The sequence below is a fragment of the Peromyscus californicus genome, unplaced genomic scaffold, assembly GCF_007827085.1.
Source record: "Peromyscus californicus insignis strain IS unplaced genomic scaffold, ASM782708v3 Scaffold_11__1_contigs__length_118956290, whole genome shotgun sequence".
NCBI lineage: Eukaryota > Metazoa > Chordata > Mammalia > Rodentia > Cricetidae > Peromyscus > Peromyscus californicus.
In genome coordinates this window covers 103,843,677-103,865,323 of record NW_026294402.1, presented here as the reverse complement: position 1 = coordinate 103,865,323, position 21,647 = coordinate 103,843,677, and the positions used below count along the sequence as shown (strand labels likewise).

General features: G+C 50.3%; 1 protein-coding gene across 3 annotated transcripts; it reads right to left on the bottom strand.

Annotated features, from left to right (window-relative positions):
• Positions 1-107: 107 nt before the first annotated feature.
• Positions 108-17,588, bottom strand: Shisa5 (shisa family member 5). Of its 3 annotated transcripts, none has more exons than XM_052721521.1 (6): positions 17,391-17,588; positions 14,812-14,968; positions 6,801-6,887; positions 1,748-1,866; positions 1,364-1,576; positions 108-1,219 (listed from the first exon to the last, which is right to left on the bottom strand). In XM_052721521.1, the coding sequence occupies exons 1-6, from the start codon at positions 17,470-17,472 to the stop codon at positions 1,140-1,142; spliced, it is 738 nt and encodes a 245-aa protein (XP_052577481.1). In that variant the 5' UTR covers positions 17,473-17,588; the 3' UTR covers positions 108-1,139. The 3 variants fall into 3 exon arrangements, with proteins under 3 accessions (XP_052577481.1, XP_052577482.1, XP_052577483.1); XM_052721522.1 differs by having other exon boundaries at positions 6,801-6,884; positions 17,391-17,587; XM_052721523.1 differs by lacking the exons at positions 6,801-6,887; positions 14,812-14,968; positions 17,391-17,588 and adding an exon at positions 2,816-2,950.
• Between the last annotated feature and the right edge of the window lie 4,059 nt (positions 17,589-21,647).

The following is a 21,647-nucleotide window of genomic DNA, read 5'->3' as shown; positions in this document are numbered from 1 at the left end:
GCTGGGCTAATAAAAGTAGGGAGAAACAAGTTCAAGGGGTAGACAGAAGCAGTATTCGGTGTAGAGCCAAGGCTAGCAGCCCAGGCTCTGAAGAAAGAGGAAGTGGGTCCAGATATTTGCATTTATTATAAACAAGGGTGCAGAGCCTGGATGCTCAGAACCACACCAATAGACACAAGGCGAGGACAGCTGGAAGAACGTCAACCGACAGGGACACCGAGGTGAGGGATTCATGTCTGAGCCAGAGCTACCACCTTCGCCTTCCACCCCCACCTGTGGTCCAGATAGCCCCTTGGCCCTGGTGTCCCTGCGGCCAGGACTGGACTGCTATACAGGACTCAGGTATCCTATGAGGCTGGTGTCAAGGGAAATGGACTATCAGAGGTCAGGTTATCCTCCAGGAACCAAGGATTTCAATCTCACACCAACTAACACACATCTGGAGACAGAAAAGAGGCAAAATGTTTGGCTAAAAGTAAAACAAGACACTGCAGGGAGAAACAGGAGCATGTGGTGGACAGAGGGCCCTTGCCGAGTGGCAGGAGCCAGGCCAGCAAAGCGGAAGAGCTTCCCCACTGGGGATAGCCTGAATAATGAGTGCATGTGGCCACATGGTCCCAGGAAAGACACTGGGACAGTCTAGACAACTGACGGTGGGCAGATGATGCTCTGCCTGGTGTGCTGACATCGGGAGCTGACCCACCACTGAGCTGCAGCCGGGCCCCTTGTTCTGCCTGCCTACCTGCCTCACTGCAAAATGCAGCCAAGCCCTGGGCACAAGCCATGGCCCTGAGCAGCAGCTAGCTGGCTACCCTCCAGAGCAGGATTTGTGCCCACAAAAAGCTTACTCTCCTAAGTGTGACAGACCACGGCTGGTCACCCTGGGGTGAACTGGGAAATACTTCCTACCCCAATATTTTTAACTTACTTGAGACTTCAGAAAGTATAATTTTAAGTGAGGAAGAAGACAGGTTGGTCCCAACCCACACTGGTAAGGATTTGTGCCTACCTGGTCAGCGTCAGAGGAAGCCACATGTTTAGACAAGGCACACACAGCACAGAGAGCAGGAAAGAACTCTGCACACCACTCACTCACACATGACATAATCAAATGGCAGCCAGAGAGGTGGGGAGCAGGCTCAGGGAACTGCCTTTGGGGGATCCATGTAGGCCGGGTTGTATGGAGGCTGGCTGGCAGAGTAGGGTGCAGCTGAACCTCCTGAAAGTAAAGAGGGCAGAGGTTAGCTGTGGGGACAGTGGGCTGCAGTGTAAACAGGCAGGCGAGCTAGCAGGGAGGGACCCTAGGAGCAGAGGCATGAGATGGGGGACCATGCAGGGTTGCCGAATCCACAGTGGTACTCACCAGCCAAGCTCTCATGATAGGCTGGTGGACCCACGGGCTGGGCCAGGTAGGGTGGTGGGTACTGCGTCGGGTAGGGTGCTGTTGGCATTCCTGGCTGAGGGGGCATGGGGTGGTAGCCCTGGTACGTTGGTCCAGGGTAGCTGGGGGCCACACTTGGAGGCTGAGGGTAAGGAGTATGAACCACAGTAGTGGTTGTGGTGTTGGTCACGACGGCTGCAAAGAGAATCCCGATTAGTCAAAACCTTATGGCTCCCTAGGCCAGGCCTGCCTTCCATCCCCCCAGTTTAGCCAAAACAGGGTCCTGGTCAGCAACCCTTCCCTCTCTGGGATCAGCATGTTCACAGGGAGGGGAGCAGGTGGGCAAGGTGGGGAGGGCAGGCTTACGGCGTGGTCGGTTACAGCACATCTTATACAGACAGCAGCAGGAGCAGGTAAAGCATATGATGATGGTGGCGATGAACACCACAAAGATGGTCACGCCAATGGCGACAGTCGCTCCGAACCTGCCGAAAAGCCAGTCGTAACCACCTTTTACTCTTTCCTATGACCAGCGACTCTTACCTCGCATGTTCCAGGGGCGCCCCTCTCAGCAAAAGAGACTCTAAGAAACTTCCCAGTGTGTGTTATAAACCTGTTTCAACCCCAGTTTCCTCACGCACACAGCAGGGCTGCTCTTCATGAATTTATATAAAGCTCCCCTCCCCCATGCCCACTCCCTGTATCCACCTACCCATACACCTAGTCCTCCCCTACCAAACAAGCAGCGCATGGTTGCCAGACATATGCCACAAGCCGGGCAGGATGGAATCTGAGTCAAACAGGCTGCCAAGTGCTGAGGAACTGCAGCTCACTTGACATCCAGGGCTGCCCCATGGTTCACTAGCATGGGTCCATCACAGGGAGGCTAAATGGAGACAGCAGGCACCCACAGAATAGAGGGTCTGCCCTTTGACAGCAACAGCATAGGCTGGAAACCCCCCCACCCCCACAATGACACCCAATAGCACACAAGGCCCCCATTATCTTCCCATGGTCCCTGGTCCCATGCTGTTTTCTAATAAAAGACAAATGTTTGGCAACGGCAACAGGTACATTCAAAATGTAAACGCCAGAGCATCTGCCCCCCTGAGGTCAGAGAGGAAGGATGTAGGTGCCACCCCACCCTACCATGAGGCTCCCAAGCTCACAGCCCAGAGGAACAGCAAAGCCTCAGCAGGGCCTCTCAGCCAAGGGACAGACTTAGGCACAAGCCCCCACACACACACATAAGGCTTCCATAACAGGAGCCTTCACCACCATGTGGCCCAGGACAAGCATTTAAGACAGGACCATGGACCCATAGGTATCTCCCTGAGCAGTCAGAGGCAGGACAAAACCACATTCACACAGTTGGTGGCATGCAGTGGAAGGTCCAGTGTCTCTTTGCCTCTCTACAGAATGTGCCACGCTCACCCCATGTTAGCCTCCGCCTTCACTCAAGGGGCTCCTGCAGCCCAGGACTTCCCCTCTTTTCATCAGGGGCCACTCAGTTTCAATCTCCTCCCCTTTCAAAGAAAAGGAAATCGAATCTTCTCCTGAGCCTTTCCCATTCCTGACGTCAGCGGCCGGAAGGACAGACTCACAGGCCCTGTAGCCACCCTCTTAAAGACACAGCATGACTCAAGCACCATCCACAGCACCAGCAGCCAGAAAGCTACAGAGAAGGACTGGCAGGGGCCCGCAGAGGCCCCAGGTCACTTTCCCAGCCCTGTGCATCCTGGCCTCTGAATGCAGCCCAGCCCCAGCCCTGAGCTATTCTGCTTGGCTCACCCACCCCTTGGGCCTGAGCCTGCATGGGCAAAGCAGGACCTGTAGGCTCTGGCTGACACAGAAACAGCTCATCCCCACTGCCCCTCCTCTCCCACTCCTTGCTGCTCCCAAGCCTGTACATGACCCTGCCAGATCTGATCATGTTTCCCTGGTTCTAATGCCAACAGCTCCCCCAGCCTCTGGAACCACAGGATGTTTTGTCATTACTGGTGACATAGTGTGTACCTACCTTTCCGTGGGTGTAGAGTAAGTACAGTTAACAACTAAGATCTAGGGTTTGTCTAAACAGATAGTAAAACTTACAAAAAAAGCCAATTTCAATCTTTAAAAGTTTAGCTAGGTGTGCTAGCACACAGGTAATATTTGAAGTCAGGATGCTGCTGAGGCAGAAGGATTATGAGTTCTGTGCAAGCCTGAGCTACATAGAGAATTCCAGGCAGGCCTGGACTATATTGAGAAATCCTGTCCCCCAAAAGCCTAACAAAAAAAAAAAAAATTAGATAAAACTCCTTGCAGACCCCACCAAGCCAGGTGGGGCTGAGGACCCCTCCCCCTCTTTATCTCTGCTCTAGGCAGCTCACCAAGCACCAAGCTGTGTTCTGCCTCAGGGTCTTCTGGCTGTTGGGCCCCCCTCCTTCCCCACAACTCTCACTCCCAGCTGATAATCCCTGTTCATCTCTCAGACCTGAGTTCAATGTATCACTTCCAAGGGAACACATTCCTCAACCATGAAAACACCGGACTCCTTGGCTCCTATATAATTAAAGTCCTGTCTACTTATGGCTTAGTAGGTAGCGCCTGCTTGGCAGAGACAGGTAGAAGATCTCTGGGTTCGAGGCCAGCCTGGTCTATGTATGAGTTCCAGGCCAGCCAGGGCTACACAGTGAGATGAGATCTTGTCTCAAAAAAGAAAGAAAACTTTAAAAAAAAAAAAAGAAAGAAAAGAAAAGAAACCGAAGTTGAGCACACTGAGGGAGGATCCGTCCTCTACAGGATGTGACAACTCAGGGCTTGGCAGGTGTGCACTCTGGCAAGCTTCTGTTCTGACCTATGACTCAGAGGGTGAGAACCAAAGAGGAAGATCAATGGTGGGAAACGGAGACAGAGTTTGCAGACCTCAGGTCCCAGCATCTTTCCTCTGGGGGCCTCTCTGGGGTCCCAAGCCATGGCCAGGCAGCAGGGACTGATCCCCTACTATGGAATCCACTCTGTGGACAAAGAGTGCCCTCAGCCACAGAGGCCGCACATGGGTGTCCAGTGGAGTGTTTGCGTAAGAATGTTCCTGAGAGAAGTGTCATGGACAGCCCAGTCCCTCAACTTCCTGTGCTAGGCACAATTCTGGGGCCGCGAAGAACAGGAGAAAAAGAAATCGCAGTATCCCATTCTTCCCCCTAGCACAGCCCTCCCCGCTCCCCATACTTCTAGCTGTCTCCACCATGACCAAAAAAGCCTTTCCACACACTGTCAGGCCAGAGTGTCTCCATGGAGCTGTCTACACTCATCACACATGCTTTCAATTCACTCTTCATATGCTGTACTGGGTGGCTCCTGCCAAGTGTGCCAGTGTGGGGTGCCAATCCCACTTCAGTACAGTCCACAGTGCTTTGGACCAGCTGCCTTCCTTTTGTTGTTGGTTGTTTCATTTTTTGTTTTTTATTTTTTTTTTTTTTTTTTTTTTTTCTGGTTTTGGTTTTTTGGGACAGGGTTTCTCTGTGTAGCTTTGGAGCCTTTCCTGGATCTCACTCTGTAGACCAGGCTGGCCTCGAACTCACAGAGATCCGCCTGCCTCTGCCTCCCGAGTGCTGGGATTAAAGGCGTGCGCCACCACTGCCTGGCGACCAGCTGCCTTCTTGATATCAACCGTAGCCCTCCCTCTTGGCTCTCCCTCACACTGTTCCTTGAATACTGCTGTCCCTAGGTACCATCCTCCACATGTTCTTCTCACCTAAACCTTCAAGACAACGCCCCTCCTCCCCAGTCCCACTAATGGCCTGTTTCTCTCCAACAACCCTATGAAGGGCTGGACCTCTGTCTCCAGAGCCAAGGAAGCCTGTTCCTCTGTCCATTCTCTTCTCTTGCTCCTTGCTGGCAGGCAGCTGCTGAACACCAACAGCCCACCTCCAGCCTAGCCTCCCAACACCTCTGGCCGGGCAGTCACAGCCACTCCCGATGGCTGCCTGCCATGTTGACCCGTGTGTTCTTTGCCTCAGCGACTTGTCTTGTGGCCTCGGATGGTGACAGGAGGACAGTTCAGGAAGGGAACACGGAAACTCACACCTGTGATTCCAGCAATCAGGAAGCTGAGGCAGGAGGACTACAAATTCTTAGTCCTCCCAAACGACATAGTGAGTTCCGGGCTAGCCTGGGCTACAGAGCAAGAGGCCGTTTCAAAATAAACAAAAATGCCGGAGATACAGCGCAGGTGACAGAGAGCGTGCCTACGGAAGAGATAAGTTATTCTGGTCTATTTTCAGCATGCCACGTGCTTGGAGTGCTAAGCGCCACCAAGGAGCAGGGGGTGCTAGGCCTCTCTCTCCCCAAGCTGGGAGCTGGCCTGCTAGTCTCAGAACTCTGAGACTTGGAAAGTTGCCTTTGTGACCAAGCCCCAGCTATTCACTAGATAAGGCTTTGCATTCTGAACCAACAGGATGGGGGATCCGCTAGGAGAGCTGGAAGACAGACCACACCAGTCATGTCAGCCTTTTCTCTAGGCTGGTGCCCTACTCTGCAGAATCGTCTATTACCAACCGGTTTACTCTCTCTAGTCTCTTGAATTTGTTGTTGTCAAATGAGGGTCTCGTTTCTCACACCTACCACACAAGAGACACTAGGTTCCATCCCCAGCATAAACTAAGTGTGCTGATACACACCCCTAATGCAGGTGTGGGGGAAGAGCAGAAGTTTGAGGACATCCTCAGCTACATACCAAATTCATGGTTATCCTGGGCTACAAGAGACTTTGTCTCAGGAAGGAAGGAAGGAAGAAATGGAAGAAACAGGGCAGGAGCCTGGCCAAGAAGTTTAGGGCTAGGAGAGTGAGTGACCTCTGTGAGTGTGAGAGGGAAGAATCATGGCTGCACTCCTCCTTCAGGAAGGGGTCACCCTGATCCTGAGACGGGGAGATGCCAGCACAGTGAGTGTGAGCCACAGACCTTCACATAACGGCTGAGGCACTTCTGCTGTCTCAGCCCTCGACTTGACATTGTCACAACGTCACACTCATCACCCTTTCCCGTCAGCATGGCCATCATTATGCCACAGCCATCGACCACGCGACTGCCTCACAGCACTGCAGTCTCCACCAAATGTCACTTCCTCCCCTATTCCCTCTCCTCATCAGGTACCTGCTACCCCACCCCATCGCCCAGGTCAACATGGACCCCACCCCTGCACCTTCAACTATCAGCCCCCAACCAGCTACCCCATCATCTCCCTCCCCAGAACACAGAGGAAATCCAGCTCCCTGGAGGATTTCCAAAGGTTCCAGTGGGCAACCACGGTCACAACATCACTGGGACACCATTCCCATGATGCTGTACCATTTCAGTATGCAGTGGCCACCCCCCAGGCCACCTGAGCCCTTGTCACATCCGCCAGGAAAAGAGACAGAGCCAAAGGCTTTATTTACCCTGACATGGGGTCACTGTCAAAACTGGATCGAAATCTCAGCGCCGAACCCAGCTGCTCCAGTGTCTCCGGGTGGATGGAAAATCTGCTAACAGAAAAGAGAAAGCTCCTGAGGAACAACACACTGGATCCCCATCTGCATCCCACAGCACACAGCCTCAAGGCACACACGACATCCCAAGAATGGACGGTGTACACACCGGAGCCGTACACTCTTCTCCGATACACCAAAGGCAGTCTCCGGGGTTCAGTGCCTATGAGGCCAGGAAATAAATCTCAAACTTAAGATCTGCAACGTACGGGCCCTGACCACAACAGGATGGGGTGGAAACCGAGAGCAGAGGGCTGCATTGCCACAAAGTTAAAAAAAAGAAAAAAAGAAAAAGAAATACAGGGGAAAAAAGACCACCACTAACTCTTTCCACTGGAGACTGAGGCAGGAGGATCACAAGACCAAAGCCAGCCTGGACTGCATGACAATATGTTTTCTGAGGAGGGAAGGAAAGGGAGGGAGGAAATGGGAGAAAAGAGGCGGCGGGGGGGGGGGGGGGGGGGGACGACGACGACGACGACACATGGAGAGGTGGTTACATAAAATGGAATGAAAATATTATAGGTCAAGATTCACCAAGCAAGAGCCACGGTGCCGCACAGGAAGTAGAGACAGGAGAATCAGGAGTTAGGGTACGCCAGGACTGCAAGAGACCCCATCCCAAACAAAACAGACCACAGTCAGGAAACAGCTTAACAGGTTCCTAGGAGGAAATGAACTTCATGGCTAGAATACGTCAAGGACAAAAAATAAGCAAGCCACAGCTGGGCGTGGTGACTCATAATCCGAGCACCCAGGAGGCTGAGGCAGGGACTGTCTAAAATTCAAGGTCCTTTTAGGCTACAGACTATGGCCCTGCCTGGGTGGGCCAGGGGACGGGTGAGGCGGGGAGCTAGGCAGAATAATACATGCTTAGAATCCTAGCACACAGATGAAGGAGCATCAGAATCCAAGATTATCCTTGGCTACTTAGCAAGTTCAAAGCCAGCCTGAACTAGGCTATAGCAGACCATTTCAAAAAAACAAAACAAACAAAAAACCCACAAATGCACACATACACAACAACAACAAAACTCAAGAAAAGTCAGGTGTAGCCCATGCACATAAAAATAATGTCATTTTTAAAGCACTTAAAGAATAAACACTGGGCTGGGCGGTGGTAGCCCACACCTTTCTTCCCAGCACTCAGGAGGCAGAGGCAGGTGGAGCTCTGAATTTGAGGCCAGTCTGGTCTACAGAGTGAGTTCCAGGACAGCCAGGGCTACACAGAGAAACTCTGTCTCGGAAAATCAAAAAAGAATAAACAATAAACATTGGGATTGGCAGAGAGGGTCAAGGCACTGGCTGACAGTTAACGTCTGCCCTCCACATGCTGCGTATAACATATATACACATACGCCAAATAATAAGCAAAATGTAATAAAAGAATAAACTGGAGCTACCAGGAAGAACTTAAAGAGACTGAAGACTGAGCAACTCTGAAAACCTGAAGTACCCTAGAAAGACAGCTGAGGAGATTTCTAAGCATATGTGGGAACACAGTCACTCCCCTGACTATGCCTGGGAAATGCAAGAGAGAGCAAAATCGAAGATGGGATTATAAAGGAAGAAATCAAAACTTCAAGAAAAAAGAAGGCAGGAGTGTAGCTCAGTGGTTCTGCTATCCTAACTCAGAGGTTTGATCCCCAGCGCCAAAAATGAAAAAAGACGGAAAATTCTCAGCCTATTTATATTGCAGGCAATAGTACTGCAGTCCAAAAACCACCTGATACTGAGATTAGAACGGGTGTAGACCAGGTTATCCCAGCAGGAATGCTGCCAGGTGGAACTGAAGGAGGCAGAGACAGGATATCTGAAGGGATGCTGCCGGACTCCGCTCCCACGGGACCTGACCATAGTGCTATGCAACTGTGCACCTCTCTCCAAGACAAAGGGAAGACCTCAGAGACAATCCAGGTCCCGTGGAAGCTGCATGGCCATCCCACAAGACTTGGACTGCACGGGTGGGAGGGTGTGGTGGCAGGTCTGTCAGAGACCATTCTCAAGCCTGGTGGTCCCGACTTGGTGGTGCACACCTTCAATCCCAGCACTCGGGAAGCAGAGGCAGGAGGATCTCTGTGAGTTCGAGGCCAGCCTGGTCTACAGAGTGAGTTCCAGGTCAGCTAGGACTACACAGAGAAACCTTGTCTCGAAAAGCCAAAAAAAAAATTATAAGTCAGGGCTGGTGGACTGACTCAATGGTTAAGAGCACTTGCTGCTCTTGCAGAGGTCCTGGGTTTGATTCTTAGCCCACATAGCAGCTCACAACTCCAGTTCCACGGTAATCCAGTGACCTCTCCGGGCCTCCACAGGCACCAGGTACATATATGGTATACAGACATGCATGCAAAATACTCATGCATATAAAAACAAATAAAATAGAATACAATAATAACAAAAAATCCCTGATTCATAATTATATCTATTTCATTTAAATACACATATTTAAAAGAAATGTATTTTGGGGCTGACCGTCACAGGCACGCGCGTGTTTGTGTTTGTGTGTGTGTGTGTGTGTGTGTGTGTGTGTGTGTGTGTGTGTGTGTGTGTGTATGCAAAGAAAATCAAAGTTGGGGCTGGAGGAATGGCTCAGCACTGACTGTTTTTCCAGAAGACCTGGGTTCAATTCACAGCCCTCACAGGTTCACAACAAACAGTCTGTAACCCCAGTCCAGAATCTGACACACTCTTCTGGCATCCAAGGGCACTGCATGTCACGTGGTACAGACATACACGCAGGCAAAACACCCATACACATAAAAAGAAAAAAAAAATCAAAGTTACATAAAAGTTAGGATAACAGCCATCATTTGGGGGTTGAAAGAGAAACAGTGAGTGGGCTTATGGAGTCTCTGAGTTGTTCTAAAGATTCTAGTCTTGATCAAATGATAGATCACTGGTTTGCACATTTATTTTGTACATAGTATGTTATGTGGAATATAACCACATTAAAAACTTCAGTCATGGGCTAGAGAGATGGCTCAGGTCAGTGGTTAAGGGCACTGACTGCCCTTCCAGAGGTCCTGAATTCAATTCCCAGCAACCACATGATGGCTCACAACCATCTGTAATGAGATCTGGTGCCCTCTTCTGGCGTGCAGGCATGCATGCAGACAGAAGACTGCATACATAATAAATAAATAAATCTTAAAAAAAAAACACCAAAACAAAACAAACAAACAAAAAAAAAAACAAGGAAAAAAACCCCAAAACTTCAGTCAGGCAGTGGTGGTGCAAGCCTTTAATCCTGGCACTCAGGAGGCTGAGGCTGGCAGATCTCTGAATTTGACACCAGCCTGGTCTACAGAGTGAGTATCAGGACAGCAAGAGAAACAGAGAAACCCTGTCTCAAAAACAAACAAACAAAAACAGCCCCCCCCCCCAAATTAACAAAAACCTCCGTGAAAAGCTAGGTATGGTTGTGCATACCTTTAACCCCGGCACTCAGAGGCAAGAGGACTGCTCCAAGTTCTAGTCCACCCTGCTCTATATAGCAAGTGTCAGGCCAGTGACCGCTACATAGCAAGACTCTGTCTCAAACAAACAAACAAAGGTGGGGGGCAACAAGGTGGTTCAGTGAGTAAGGGTGCTTGCTGCCAAGCCTGATGACCCGAGTTCAATCCCAGGAACAGACCTGGTAGAAGGGAAACAACGGAATGCTGCAAGTTGTCCTCTGACTTCCACAGATGAGCTGTGGCACCCATCCACGCTGGCATTTACATGTGTGCGTGCACGCGCACACACACACACACACACACACACACACACACACACACACACGCACGCACGCACGCACGCGCACATGCACACACACACACACACACACACACACACGCACGCACGCACACGCACACTAAATAAATGTTCTTAAAAACAAAGAATTATGTGATCTGAATGTTATAAAACAGTATCCAGACAGCAAGATACAGACGAAAACATGGAAAAGCATCTAAGAGTCATGGACCCCAGAGGGAGCACAGTGCGTGTCTGACTGGAGTTCCAGGGGGGAAGGGAAAGGAAGGAGGAAGGATATTTAAATAATGTCAGACACCTGTTCAGAACTAATAAGATATGCTAAGCCACAGATTTTAGAAGTCCAACAAATCTACAGAAATAAAAATAGAGAGAAATCTGTAAGCCAGGAGTGGTGGTACATACCTTAATCCCAACACTCAGCAGGCAAAGGTAGGCAAATCAGAGGCTAGCCTAGTCTACATGAGTTCCAAGCTAGTCAGGGACTACAGAGAGATCCTGTCTAAAAAAATATGTAAAGGAAGACTGGCCAGGCATAAAGTTCAGTAGTGTGTCCAAAGCCCTATATTGACTTCCTATCACCAGAAAAGAAAAATAATCCCTTACCCTCTCATTTCTTGAGAGACTAAAATGAAAATTAAACTGACTTTCAAGCTCCTATCGCAATGGAAATAATAGAAACTGAGAGACTGTGGAATGGAACTTTCTATATGCCAAGAGAAAAAAAATCCACCAACCTAATTTATACTATTTTAATTTTTTTTATTTTACATTTAGTATGCAGGCACATGTGGAGGTCAGAGGACAATTTATAGGAGTCAATTCTTTCCTTCCACAATGTGGGTCCCAGGGATTGAACTCAGGTTGCCAGGCTTGGTGGTAAGTACTTTTACCCACTGAATCATCTCAACAGCCCCATACAAAACATTACATTAGGGGCCGGACCAATAGCTCAGCGGTTAAGAGCACTGGCTGCTCTTCCAGAGGACCTGGGTTCAATGCCCAGCAACCACATGGCAGCTCACAACTGTGTGTTAACTCCGGTTCCAAGGGATCCAATAATGCCTTCTTCTGACTTCAGCAGACACCAGGTATACAGGTGGCACACATACATGCAGGCAAAACATTCACACAAGAAATAAAAATAAATAAAATGTTATTTTAGGGCTGGAGAGATGGCTCAGAGGTTAAGAGCACTGACTGCTCTTCCAGAGGTCCTGAGTTCAATTCCCAGCAACCACATGGTGGCTTACAACCATCTGTAATGAGATCTGGTGCCCTCTTCTGACCTGCAGTCATACATGCTGTATACATAATAAATAAATAAATCTTTAAAAAAAAAAAAAAAAAAAAAAAAAAAAAAAAAAAAATAAAATGTTATTTTAGAATAGGATACATATTATCTACCACATTAAGAGAATAAAAACAGAAAGCCCACGAGCATCTCAGAAAACAGCAGAAAAGCATCTCGAAAAATTCTGATCCCTCCATCATTAAAACTCCAGGAAAAGTAGAACTAACAAGGAACTTCCTCACCATGAAACAGGATACCTCCAAAAAAGCTAGCATTCTACCCCCAAAATTGGAAATAAAACAGGGGTGAAAGGCTGGAGAGCTGGTGCAGCACTTACGAACACTTGCTCTTCATGCGGAGGACTGGAGTTCTGTCCCCACACTCACATGGCAGCTCATAACCCGCTGTAACCTCATCTCCAGAGGACTTGACCCCCCTTCTGGCCTCTGAGGGCATTGTACACACATGGAACACATATATACATGCAGGCAGAAACAGATACACATAAAAGTTAAAAAAATTTAAAGACATGGGTATCTACATCTCACCAACGCAGTAAGGCAAGAAAAAGAAATAAAGCAATAAGGCTGTAAAAGAAGTGGTAAAATAAATAGAATAAAACCAAATCAAAATAATACAAGGAATTTAAAAGTACAAGAGACGACGAGACTAACAGAAAGCTAAATAAAATGAGAAATACAATTTCATAATATTAACAACTACATTACATTTGATGGCCCTTTCTGAGTGCTAGCAATTGAACCCAGGGCCCAGGGTACTACTGAGCTACATCCTAGGTGATCTATGACATCTAAATGGAATAAATGTACCTGCTTTTTAAAAAATTACTATAAGCTGGGTTTAATGCAGGCACCCACAACATCAACTACTTAGTAATCTGAGATGGGAAGGTTGTTTGAAACCAATCTGGGCAACACAGCAAGATCTTTTTTTTTGATACAAGATCTTGCTGTGAGCTGGGCAGTGGTAGTACATGCCTTTAATCCCAGCACTGGGAGGCAGAGACAAGAAGATCTCTGTGAGTCTGAGGCTAACCTGGTCTACAGAGCAAGATCCAGGACAGGCACCAAAACTACACAGAGAAACCCTGTTTCAGAAAAAAAAAAAAAAAAGTTTTTAAGCCAGACAGTATTATTGCATGCCTTTAGTATGGGAGCAAGACAGGTGATCTCCAAGTTCAAAGCCAGCCTGGTCTACAGAGGGACTTCCAGGACAGCCAGGGCTACACAGAGAAACCCTGTCTTGAAAAAACATACCAAAAAAAGGTTTTAAAAAAAGTAATAAAAGTTAACATGATGAAAAAAATCAAATATCTCTAAGCCAAGCATGGTGACGCACACCTTTAAACTCAGCACTTAAGATGCAGAGGCAGGTGGATCTCTGTGAATCTGAGGCCAGCCAGGGCTATATAATGAGACCCTCTTTCAAAAAAAAATAAAAAGACATCTGTAAAATATAAGGACAGCCAATGATGATTCTTAGTGACTATGTGACATTTCTGGGACACCTGGCAGTTCCACACATATCCCCAAGAACTTCTTCCAAATTCATGAAAAGCAGGAGGAAGGGTTGCTCCCGCCTCTGACGTTAACAAGTTTGGACTCACACCAAATGGCACAGCTGCAACAACTGTGTGGGGTGATCTTGTTGTGCACTGGGAAGATGTGTCTCTGCCTAAGGTGCCTTCTGATTGGTTTAATAAGAAGATGAACGGCCAATAGCTAGGCAGGAGAGGATAGGTAGGACTTCCTGGTGAAGGAATTTAGATGCTCAGATTTCGCCAGCAGATTCAGAACAAGTCAGATGTGCCGTACCGAGGAAAGGTCAAGAGCTATGCAGCAGAACATAGATTTAAAAATATAGGTTAATTAAATTATAAGAGCTGGTTGGAAACAAGCCTAAGTTAAGGCCAAGCTTTCACAAAACTAAGTCTCAGTGTCATTATTGGGGGATTGGTGGTCCCAAAGAATGCCCCCCAAAAAAGACCTACTACAGACAACTGTCTTATTAACACTGTATTGAGCTCAAAAAGTAAGGGCACCAGGCGGATCTCTGTGAGTTTGAGGCCATCCTGGTCTACAAAGTGAGATCCAGGATAGGCACCAAAACTACACAGAGAAACCTAGTTTCGAAAAAACAAACAAAAAGTAAGGGTACCCCCCAAAAGTGCCCACAAAACAATACAGACTGTTTAAGAATACAAACAAAAGAAGGTACCTCAAACCCAGACGAGGAAGTCGGTGGGATGGGAGGGGGACAGAATGACCATGAGAGACTGAAGTGAACACAGACGGTGCGGTCTGGACTTGTGCAAAACAATGGTGACAACCTGCTATGAGCCGAGTATGACCGCTACAACTCTAAATGTGTGGCCAAGCACAAAGAAAAACACCGATGATGAGAGAGACGTCTCGGTCCTCACCCATGACAACCGTCTACACCAAAGATGGATACAAACACATAAGCGCCGCTGGAGGACACAGCCCAGCTCACTCTGGGCACACATCCACACCCTGTGCGCTGCATAGCACACGCATAACCACAGCACAGACAGATGTGGGGCACTCTCATAACAGGTGCCCACCCTGAGGACCTGTGGGTCAAAGTACACACCCAGAGCCAAAGCCAGCTGAGGCCACTGGGCCCAGCCCAAGGTGGAGTGAAACAGAACCCTTGAGGATGTAGGGGGGAACGACAGAGTGGAGTAGCTCTAGGTAGGAAGCCCTGTCCAGAACAGGACTCCTCACACACTCTGGCTCAATGCTCAGCCCTCTGGAGGAGTCAGAGGGGCAGGGCACTCTCCAGAGGATGGACTGAGGTTCCTCCCCCTCCGCCTCCCCTCCTTGCACCCACCTGGCCTCTGGCTCAGTACACGTATCCTCATCCCACTGGACCCTCTTCTGAACATCAGAGCAGCAGTACTGGCTGGAACAGGAGCCGCAGCAGAAATCAGGACAGGACTCTGGGATCAGCTTGTCTTCGCCAACAAGCCGGCACAGCTCACCTTGGGCTGGAGCAGAGAAACAAGCCTGTTCCCCTGTGAACCATAGGCCAGGTCTCAGCCGTAGCCCCCCCTCCCCGCCAGTGACAGTGATTTTCCCAGTGCAGCTACCAGGCACAAGCCTGCGGTAGGCCACCTCAGGAGACCACCCCTCCTACCAAGCCTTTGCCCTCTCCTCGAGGCCACAGCAAGGTGCTCTGAAAGATGTCCTCCATCCCTTGGCAGTCTGTCGGTTTCCTGGTAGAAGGCTGACTTTTCTACTTGTGGGTCTGAAGGGCTACTAGATGCTCTCAGAATCCCTTACCTTAAGATCAAGACCTCAAGGCAGAGTGTCAACTGCAAAGGCGTTAGGCGGTTACCCTTTGCACCTCAACATATACCATTCTTGCCTATCCCTCACCTGCGACTCCACTCCTCCTTCAAGGCCTTATTCCAGGCCACCTCCCAAAAGCTGCCAAGCCCAGAAGGTGTACAGTTGTACAGCTGAACAGAAGCACACACCTGAGCACCTGCAGGCACAGGACTGTCCAATATTTAATCCTTATTAACTCCATAGCAGCCTCACCTTCCAGCCACAAATGCAGGGGGGGGGAGAAAAAGGGGGAGGAGGGGGAGAGAGGGGGAAAGGGAGAGAGGGGGAAAGGAAGAGAGGGGGTAGGGGGGAGAAGGGGGAAAGAGGGGAAAAGAGGTGGGGAGGAGAGAGGGGGAGAGAGAGGTGGAGAGAGGGAGGGAGGGAGACGCCTGAACCTCATGGAGCACCCACTCCCAGCAGGCTGAATCCTAACCAATGCACAATGCCATGCCCCACACAAGTATCCATAAAGCACTCATCCCTAGGCTAGGCATACAGCAGGTATTAGGGAATTTTCGTGCTCTGGTGGCACCAAGAGACACCCAGGAACCATCACAAAGTTCTCAGCCTAAGGGCAAGGGGTACCCTTGCAAACCTCAACAAACAAGGTCATGTTGAGAGATGTGGAGAAGGACAAAGGGCTTTGGCTACCCACAAGCTTTATTTACAACACTCCGGGAAGATGCCACACACCATGTCCCTGTGTGTCCTTAGGCCACACTAGCACATTGGAGCCCACACACAGGAGACCCCCGCCCCCACAGGAAACACCCAGCCCATCAAGGCTCATCAGACCACATCTGCGGACAAACGCTTAAGCGTCAGTCTGGATGCAGTCCTGGTCCAGCACACAAACCCTGGTCGAACCCTGGTGGGAAGGCCCAGCAAGATCAGTAGAACATGCACCCCAGGGCTGTTAGCATGAGGCTCAAGGCCGAGGCACTGTGAGACTCTGAGAAAAGATAACTTGGAGGTAAGGAGGTAATGCGTTTTTGCTGTTTTGTTTTGGTAACACCAAGCAGAACCTTGCTCTGGGCAAAACTATAGAATGGGTATTTCTGACCATTGCAGGCCCAGTTCTGCCAACTGGCCCCCTGAAGTGAGTACAGCCACAGCCACAAGCCAGGCTGTGCCTCCCAGTCAGGATCAACAGCCTGCACCAGGGACACCAGGGAGCTCCTCTTTCTTTTAGGGTCTCTCTGTGTAGCCCTGGCTGGCCGGGAAACTCACAACCTTTACCAGACTGGTCTCAAACTCACAGGAATCCTCCCGCCTCTGCCTCTGGAGGGCTGAGACTAAATCCAAGTATCATCTTCTGGTGCCCACACAGTGGGTCTTTCAGGCTGGTTCCCAGGCACAAATGCTACTCTGAACTCCAGACACAAGGCTCTCTAGACTGGAGACCCATCGTCCCCGCGGCTCACTGCAGGGGTAGGCTGATTCGGTGTAGGGCTCTCTCTTCGCATCTCCCCACCCCAGGTCCTCCAAAATTCACGTCAGCCTTCAGGAAACACAGCCCCTTTCCTCTAGGAAGCCACCCATCCCAACCGAACCATTAGCTTCCAAGGCTGGGCAGGGGGCTGTTCTAATTCCCACCCCAATAGGCCCCCAGCCTACCCTCCGAAGCCTGTGAGTCATCCCTCTAGGGTGACAAGGGAAAGGGAATCTCCTCCCCGCAAGAAGCCAGCCTCAGGGCCCAGCTTCTCCAAGAACACGAGGGCCATAGTAGAGGCAGCGGATGGAGGGCTGCCAGCCAGGAAGCAGGCTGGGAGGGACAACCTCGGCAGGAGGGGCCGGGCCGCCTTGAGGCCCCCCACCTGGAACTAACCCCAGGCGGGGAACCCTGCTCCAGCCCCTGGGACAAGTAGGACCTACCCACCATGGAGGACCCAACAACGGTGGCAGTTTTCTGGGGCAGTATAAGTTCAGGAGGGTAGGGGTAACAGGATGGAGTCAGTGGTGGGGTTCGCAGACGCCCCCACGGTTATCACTCCAGGGCTGCTGCTGGCTGGCTAGGGGAAGTGTCTGACCCGACCGGGTCCCTGGGCAGCGCACACCGCCCCCTCCTCCCAGGCTCACCACCCGGAGGCGGCAGCAGCAGCAGCAGCGGCGGCAGCAGCGGCAGCAACAGGGTCCGCGGAGAGGGCGCCGGCGCAGCCATGGCGAGACAGACAGACAGACAGACGGGAGAACAGACGGACCAAGCACAGGGCCGCGGTGCCGCCGCAACCTCAGCGACCCGCGCGGCCCGAGCCTCCTTGCCACGCCCCGGCCTGTTCCCGGAACCCCGCCACTGAGGGGAGGAGGTAGGAGGGAGGGGAAAGAGGTGGGAGGGAGGGGGAAGAGGTGGGAGGGAGGGGAAGCGGCCGCCCCTCCCAGCCTGGCTGCTGCTCTCCCGCCCCCGTCGGCGGAAACTTGCGACAGGTTTCCCAGGATTGGAGGGATTGGTACACCCAAGTTGCCTTCTGCTCACGGGATACTTTGGTGGGGAGACCCCCTTGCAGCTGACTTAGGGGCTGGGAGAGGATCTGGGGGCAACGTTGTCCCAACACTTGAGCGCCAGCTGTATGCAGCTGGTACACCCGTCCCAACGTTGCCCTCAGGGAAGCTGCGGTTTTTCTTGCTGGTTCAATGGATCCTCACACAGATGCACCTGAGGATCATGAGGAGTGATGCGGAGGGGGGTGCGGGGGGGGATAGTTCTCAACAAAGTCAAGTCCTAGATAGTAGATTTCCAGCCCTGAGATGACACCTCCATCCCCCAGTGACCCAGGTCCCCAGCCCAAGCAGCTGTTCACTCTGGCCCAGGGGGCCCTATCCTGAGGCTAAGAACTAAAAGCTCCCAGGGCACAAGCAGGCCACCTCCTAACAAAGTTCTGAGAGGCTGCCTCTTCCCCTCGGTGTGGGGCAAAGTTCCTAGCATGGCCAGGAAAGGGAGGTGTGGTGTTTGTGTACTGCCCAGCACCAGGAAAACCTAGTATTTCCTACTCAAGACTGAATCCATGAACCGAACCGTCTGCTAGTGGATGGTTCTCTGCTCTGTGCCTTCACACATTTCTCATCGGAGACTGGGCCACTACAGAGAGTCTGGGAGGTCTCCAGCAGTTATCCAGCCTATAGGATTAGAGGGAGCCAGGAGAGGAAGCCACACCACAGCAATACAAGCCCATAAGGAAAAACTAGTTCCTTCCGGTCACGAAGAACTATGAAAAATGTGAAAGAGTTAATCAGGTCGGCCAGGCCACAGGATTACTCTGTCAGCAAGGCAGGGCCACCCTTAGGATGACAGGCTCACCTTAAGCTGTGCTAAAGGACAGGTGGACTAAATATCCCTTTAATGAGATACTATACTTTTCCTTCCCAGAATTCCTGGCCACCAGGTTCCTACAAGCTGCCATGAGGTTCTCTTGAGTCTGCCTTTCTCTTTTTCCTTGTTTTGTACTTTTAGATGCATTTCACAACATAAGCATGCTTTTGCTAATACTTTGGGCTTCCTCTAAAGCTCTACGCTCTACTGCATGGCTGTGTGCATCTGCCCTCAACACTGGTTTAACTCAAAGGGAACAGTGGTTTTTCCTGCTCTTCATTCCCTTTTTTCAGATGCAGAAGAAGTTTTGGTGCCGGGAGGTGGTGGTGCACGCCTTTAATCCCAGCACTCGGGAGGCAGAGGCAGGTGGATCTCTGTGAGTTCGAGGCCAGCCTGGTCTACAAAGCGAGTTCCAGGAAAGTCGCGAAACTACACAGAGAAACCCTGTCTCGAAAAACCAAAAAAAAGAAGGAGTTTTGTTTTGTGTGTTTTCAATGAGTCTCATCTCGCTATGTAGACCTGCCTGGCCTCAGTTTCACAGAGGTCCACCTGCTCTGCCTCCCCAGTGCTGGGGTCAAACATGTGTGCCACCACACCCAGCCAGGTTTTACTTTTAAACTATAATAAAATTGTCCACTTTAGATAAACTTGGGCTTTGCTTGATTTTCCAACTTTTCCTGCCTTTTAATTCTTAAATTGGCAGGAAATCTAAGAATCACCAACTCAGTTAGAAACTCGGTTCCAGGGCTGGAGGTGGCTCAGCAGATAAAAGCTCTGGTTGCTCTTGTGGAGGATATGGGTTGGTTCCCAGCACCAGCACGGTGGCTCATAACCATCTGTAGCTCCAGTGCCAGGGGATCCCATGCCCTCTCCTGACCTCTGTGGTCACCAGGCGCACACATGGTTCACACACATACATGGAGGCAAACACTCCTACATATAAACCTTTAAAAAATGTATAGTTAGTAGCTGCAAACTCTGCATGGGCCTGTCAAGCCAGAACAACCCCCAGTGATGCTCAAAAGGCCTGACAGGATAGGGTGGCTGGGGTGCCAAATGCTGTACAGCTAGCCCAAGGAGCTGTTCTTCTCACCCAGCACCGGGGCCCTTGCATCCGTTTTGGATGGTGGTCGGTCAACACTCCTTCCTCAGCATCCATTGCACCCGGAGCCAGGGCGTTTGCTGCAGACCCAGCCAATGGGCTGTACCCTCTCCAGACACATCAGCGTGGTAGGAGAACAGGGTTGGATAGCTAGTCGGACATCAACAGGCTTGGAGGTCTTCAAGGCTAGACCCTTCTTCATTCACCTTTGGACCCCACCTCCCGGGCCTCAGATAATCTTGACAAAAGAGGACATCTCACACTTGCTCCTCCTTAGCATCTGAAGTCCCAGCGGTTAATCAGCAGTGTGCAAATGGCTCTGTTGATAATACCCTTCCATGAAAACACAAGAAGTTCCCTTGCCCAGGCCTCCCATGATAAGAAGAAAATCCTGTTTTACAATCTCACGGAAACTGGCAGAAGATGGAAAGAAATGTAATATACCTGAAGCCATATTCCAAGGTTCAGTAAAGACCTGGGTAAAGACACCTGCAGCCAAGCCAAGCCTGGCCACCTGCTCAGTCCCCAGGGCCACATGATGGGTCAAGAACCAATTCCCACAGTGGTCCACTTGAATACCATGACACTGCTGCCCCCTGCCACCCCACAAATGAAGAAAGAAAAAAATGTTAAAGATGGGAGGAATAACTGTCCCGCTCAGTGAGTTACTTCTGTACCCCCAAAGCCCCCTTCCTTGACAGCGTTGTTTACAGGCACCCTCTGGGAAGCCCATTTTCTGCTTCTCAGAAGCTTCTCTTTCCTCCATGTCCCCTTTTCAGATTCCAGCTAACATCCTAAACCTGCTCGCCCAGACATGTGACAATCTTACTCTTTCTCTTTGGGGACACCCCCCCACCACCAGCCCCAACTGTAGCTGCTCCTGCTCTTACTCAACCTGCCTGCTTTCTTGACTCAATAGAGCATAGCCTTTTCTTCTCTTACCCATCTCCCTCCTCCTGGCAGCTGCTGAGATTCCCAGCTTGCCTTTTCCTCCACACAAATTAAAAAAACAAAACTTAACTTCTCCGGTCTTTTTTTTTTTTTTTTTAAATCTAGGAGGCCAAAGCCTGCAAAAAGATTTTTGCGTTCCCCACTGATGGACTGGGGTGTCCTGTTCTCAAGATAAAATGGTTTGTGATCTACTGCCTTCTTACCGTTTCCCTTGGAGACTGGGATATTGCTTAGTAGAGCTATGTACAAGGCCTGGGTTCAAGTTTTCCGGAAAGAAAGAAGAGGGTGCAGGTAAAGGCATTTGCCTCTAGGCCTGGTAACTCCCACGGGTTGTCTCTGACACCCTCCCCCTCAACACACACAAATAAGTTGGGTTTTTTTGTTTGGTTCAGTTTGTTTTTGTTTTTTTTTTAGAAAGAGCATGTGACCAGTTTTTAGAGTTAGGCTAAAAGTAATCATTAAAGTCAGAAAAGATTTACTCTATGTGGCCATGTTGGGAATAGGAAAAAGAAAGAAGGCCAGGATCCCCCAAATCCACCAAATCCATCTTCAGGGTACCAAAGAGAGGTTTTGGGTTAAATAGAGGGCAAAAGGAGTGGGGTCCAGTTGTCGTCCTACCCAAGTGTGTCTTGCAAGGTGCTACAACAAAAGCTACCAGAAAGAACTGAGAGGCATCCTTCCTCTGCCAGGACCAGGTTTCCTTCAACCCTTTACTTCTCCCTGCAGGAGATTCTTGGGGAACTGCAGCTCTTTGGGGTCCACTGTTTCAGTAGTCTGATAGCCAGATGGGAGGGACACAGGGGTCACTTTAGAAGAGCGTTCTTCCTGCCAGTCCCGGGAGGGACAGAGGAAGGGAGAGGGAGAAGGAGGGAGGGGGAGAAGGAGGGAGGAGGGAGGGAGAGAGAGGAGGGAGGAGAGAGGAGGGAGAAGGAGGGAGGAGGGAGAAGGAGGGAGAGAGGGAAGGAAAGAAGGAACG